The 4,821-nt window shown below is 37.0% G+C and overlaps 1 protein-coding gene across 1 annotated transcript; it reads left to right on the top strand.

Annotated features, from left to right (window-relative positions):
* The first annotated feature begins 440 nt into the window (after nucleotides 1–440).
* On the top strand, nucleotides 441–2,259 carry LOC139858170 (nuclear transport factor 2B-like). The gene is made up of 2 exons (XM_071847023.1): nucleotides 441–779; nucleotides 1,967–2,259. The coding sequence occupies exons 1-2, from the start codon at nucleotides 483–485 to the stop codon at nucleotides 2,039–2,041; spliced, it is 372 nt and encodes a 123-aa protein (XP_071703124.1). The 5' UTR covers nucleotides 441–482; the 3' UTR covers nucleotides 2,042–2,259.
* Nucleotides 2,260–4,821: the final 2,562 nt, after the last annotated feature.

The following is a 4,821-nucleotide window of genomic DNA, read 5'->3' as shown; positions in this document are numbered from 1 at the left end:
TTGTGTTATAAAATATCTAGATTGGATGTTAATTTTATTATTATTATATTTCTTGCATAGTAATATTTTATACTATAAATAGACATGTATGGTAACCATTTAAGGTGTACCATTTCTCTTGAAATATCAATATCAATATTTCTTCTCTCCTTCTTCTCTCTTTTTCTCTCTTTGTTCTTATAACCATTAAAGGTAGTTATAAGCCTACTGAATTATAACAATATTAATATTATATATTTATATATTAATATTTATATTTATATGTACATCATATCAAACAATTCCACAAACTATTTTTGGGACTATAGATGAATACTAGTTGAAAAAGTAGGGCATAAACTGTAAATATTTTGAGTTACAGGGCAAAATTTGGAAATCCTGTTTAAATATATACAATACCCTCCGCCCACTTTTTGACACAATTCTTCTCGCAACCAAAATACACCCACACACAAAACCCTCGTTTCAATTCAGCGGCGGAGATGGATCCAGATGCGGTTGCGAAGGCGTTCGTGGAGCACTATTACTCCACATTCGATGCTAATCGGGCCGGGTTAGCTTCTCTCTACCAGGAATCATCCATGTTAACTTTTGAAGGTCAAAAGATACAGGGATCTTCAAATATCGTAGCCAAGCTGACGTCACTCCCGTTTCAGCAATGCAAGCACAGCATCACCACCGTTGACTGTCAGCCGTCTGGTCCTTCCGGCGGCATGCTTGTTTTCGTTTCCGGCAACCTACAACTCTCCGGCGAACAACATGCTCTTAAATTCAGTCAGGTATATAATCAATTATTCACTGTATTATATACGTATATATTTAATATTTATTTTTTTATGTTAAATATATTATATAAGTTTCTTTATTCATATTTATAAGTAATTTTAATGACTAATATTGAATATTGAATTGATTGATATTTTAATTTATGTAATTAATATGTAAACACTAAGAATCGGACGGCTAGGATATTGTTTTATTGATGTAATTATGTAACAATTTACTTCTGTTGTAGCTTCTTTGTTAACTAGTATATAAATTTTGTTAGGGTTTATATTGTTATATTTTATTTTTAATTATTGTTAGCTAGAACAAGTTGATTTTGGAATTTGTGTTAACTCTGATAATAATAATAATAATTGGTGGATTGGAAATTGAGTTGTTCATTATTATATATTGATGTAATCTAAGCATATTGCAATTAACTGTAGTTTTGTTAGGTTTTATTAATTGCTTTGTGTTTATTCTTTTGTTAAGGTTAATAAGCTATGGTTATGAAAGTTTTCTGTTACTTTTTGTAGGAGGTAGTTGCTTAAATAGAAAAAGGAATTTAACTTGTATTCGTTAAACAATAACTGATTTACTTGTTCACAATCGAACTCTTAAATATGTGACGGTGGCTTGTGAGCTAACTAATTGTTCGTTAATGTTTGATAGCATCCTTCTTTAATTGCTACTTGAAAGTTGCTGTTAGCACTTGAAATTTTTATGAAGCCATCGTGTGTGAGGTTTAATGGAATCTTCTGTTGATGAACTTAGTTTTTTTCTATTTTGTATTGTTATTGCTGTTTGTGCTTGGTCAGGACTTAATGTGTGCTGATTTGATCATGAGAGTGCCATTTTTGATAAATTTAGACTGCTTTCAGAGTGCACTTGATGTAAAGAGCACCTTGTTTGTAGAGACTGTAAGGTTTTAAATTATAAAAGTTATATGATCTTGTGTTGCATTCTGCAATATAGAGTAACCAAACATTGCATTGAATTATATTAACAGTCTCCATATTTGTCAATTGTCATGAAAGTCTTTGAATTAGAATTGATCCTCATATGTTTGACTGGTCTCGTAGAATATGAATATTGCTTATCTTAATCTGTATTTATGTTATCTAAAGTTTTTGTAAGGGTCATATCGTTAGCAACTATTTATGTTTTTCCTGCTAGTCTAATATTATTTCATGTTTTTCAGATGTTCCATCTCATGCCCACCCCGCAGTCGAGTTTTTACGTTCTCAATGACATATTCCGGTTGAACTATGCTTGAGTCTTGAAGTTGTTCATGACAACTAACCTCTGGAGCCTCAATTGCTCCTGGAGACGGTTGTTTCATTAATACTTTCCTTACTCTTTTGTTATTTTGTTAATTGAAACTAAAACTGCAGTATGAGTTGAGGGTACTTTGAGGTGATACATGACAGTTTAGGTGTTTATTGGGTATGGAATCATTACTAAATTTTTGGTGACTTGCTTTATGATGTGTTTGACGGGATCATATATGAAATCCGTTTTTCGTGTTTGTGCTGTTTATCATTTTAGATTATGAGCATTTAGGATATTTACAATGTAGGTGATATGAAAATTCTTCCCTATATTGATGGGTGTGAAATGCACAAAAGCAACATGCATTAGCACGCACGTCACATTCATTAGATAGAAACTTGCTTGCATAACAATAACCAAAACTAGAATGCAAAGTTGAAAATTGTACCATGGCATCATATAAACATTGCCAATCATACGTTACTCAGTATTGCTGAACTCCGAGTACTCGAGGTGTGCTTGGCAAAAAAAGTCTCCTGATAACTCAGTCCAATTACTCGGTAGACTTCGGGATTACTCGGTCAAAACTAGGCCAAACTTGGGATTACTCGGAAAATCAGTCAAAACCTGGTCAAAATCATACATGGTCAACATCTGAGTACTCTCCGAGTTGCAACTTTGACGTTATTTATGAATCTTGACATTAACAATTATTAAGGCGGGTGGCTTACAATAAGACCAGGCTGTAAAAGATTGTGCTTCTTAATTGTCACCAAGTGTCATATTAGCATTTTTATTGTTAACTAATGGTGCGTTTGATAAAACTGAATGATTTAGCGTTGTATGGTTTATAATCTGAATGATTCAAAGTCTATGAATAAACTTAAATTACCTGTTTGATAATCATGTTTGATAATCATTTTGAGTGAATGATATGAATTGGGTAAAATTATCTTATTAAACGTTAAATGAATAAAAGATCCAGTATAATTGCTAATTATACTTGTTAAGGTGTTCTAGATATGATTTGAAGATGATATAATAGAAAATACTGAACCATTCAGCATTCAACGCTGAACCATTCAATTAAGAGGTAAAGAAACACACCCTAAATATCATGTTAACTGACCTAAGATTGAACAGTGCCAATATGACACAAACACACGTGCGAGAACTGAGCATTTTAAGAAGAGCGGAGGCCTTGAACACATAGTGCAAGGTGGGGCCGAGCCTATGGCACAATCTTGAGGATGTGCAAGACGGGCAAACAAGACGGTTTGCCTAGGCACATGTCTAGCAAAAGTAATACAACATGAAAAAGAAAAAGTCCTTTTGATTTGATTGTGATAGGAGACGTTATATGTATGGATAACTTTATGTACAAAGCTGAATTATAAGGTGATGACGTAGGGTTTGGTCCAATTAGGGTCTACGCAATTAACTTGGGCCCCAAGTCAAGTAACCCTAATTCTCATCTATAAATATGGGGCAAAACTTACATCAAGTTCACACGCTCCCAATCGCATACACCCTCATGCGGTCATTCAATCTCGCCTCTCACTCTCTCAATGAAAGCACGCGGCAGTCATAGCGGAATCTTCTCCACGATCGTCTTCACGATCGCAACACTAGGGTTTTTACCTACGGGTCTTGTAGGGTTTTTTCTCCCTTTGCCGTCGATAGGGTCCGACTATCGACCGGCGGGCAATTCGTTGGCCACCCTCCCGAGATCATCATCTCGGGTAAGGGTTATTCACGGTAACCGGACCGGAGATCAATGACGTTGACGCCTAAAAAAACCCTTTCGGATTGATGTTCGTGTGTAGGTCTTCCCTTGGAAAAAATATGCATGAACAATTGGCGCCCACCGTGGGGCCCGATGCATTATGTCTCGTGTTTCTACCGTCTATCGTTCGGTTTGAGAAGGTTTGTCTTTTCCTATTGAGCTTTTAATTCGTTATATGCGGTTTAAGTACATGAATATTTAGCGCAGATGTTCGCGCGCTTGCGCAACTGTCCACACGCTTTTGTCCAGGTTACGCACGCTTTGCGCACAGTTGTCCGCGACTTTAGACGCAATTTTCATGCGGTTTTACGCATGCTAGTTCATGCGGTTTCCCACGCATTATGCATGCGGTTTTTTGCGCATATGTTCGCGGGTTTACGCACAGTTGTTTGCGCAGGCTCCTGTGAACTTATTTTCCGCAGCATAATGAGAAGTTCGATACGATACTTGACAAAAATATCATACCGAACTTGGGGGACTTGATGACGTAGGGTTTGGCCCAATTAGGGTCTACGCAATTAACTTGGGCCCCAAGTCAAGTAACCCTAATTCCCATCTATAAATATGGGGCAAAACCTACATCAAGTTCACACGCTCCCAATCGCATACACCATCATGCGGTCATTCAATCTCGCCTCTCACTCTCTCAATGAAAGCACGCGGCAGTCAAAGCCGGATTTTCTCCACGATCGTCTTCACGATCGCAACACTAGGGTTTTTACCTACGGGTCTTGTAGGGTTTTTTCTCCCTTTGCCGTCGATAGGGTCCGCCTATCGACCGGCGGGCAATTCGTTGGCCACCCTCCCGAGATCATCATCTCGGGTACGGGTTATTCACGATAACCGGACCGGAGATCAACGACGTTGACGCCTAAAAAAACCCTTTCGCATTGATGTTCGTGTGTAGGTCTTCCCTTGGAAAAAATATGCATGAACATAAGGTCATACATATCATCTAGTATATATACACTTAGCCTCTTAAGTTGAAGATGGTAACC

The sequence above is a fragment of the Rutidosis leptorrhynchoides genome, chromosome 7 (genome assembly GCF_046630445.1).
Source record: "Rutidosis leptorrhynchoides isolate AG116_Rl617_1_P2 chromosome 7, CSIRO_AGI_Rlap_v1, whole genome shotgun sequence".
Classification (NCBI taxonomy): Eukaryota; Viridiplantae; Streptophyta; class Magnoliopsida; order Asterales; family Asteraceae; genus Rutidosis; species Rutidosis leptorrhynchoides.
The sequence above is the reverse complement of the archived record's forward strand: the minus strand, read 5'-3'. Positions and strand labels throughout refer to the sequence as shown.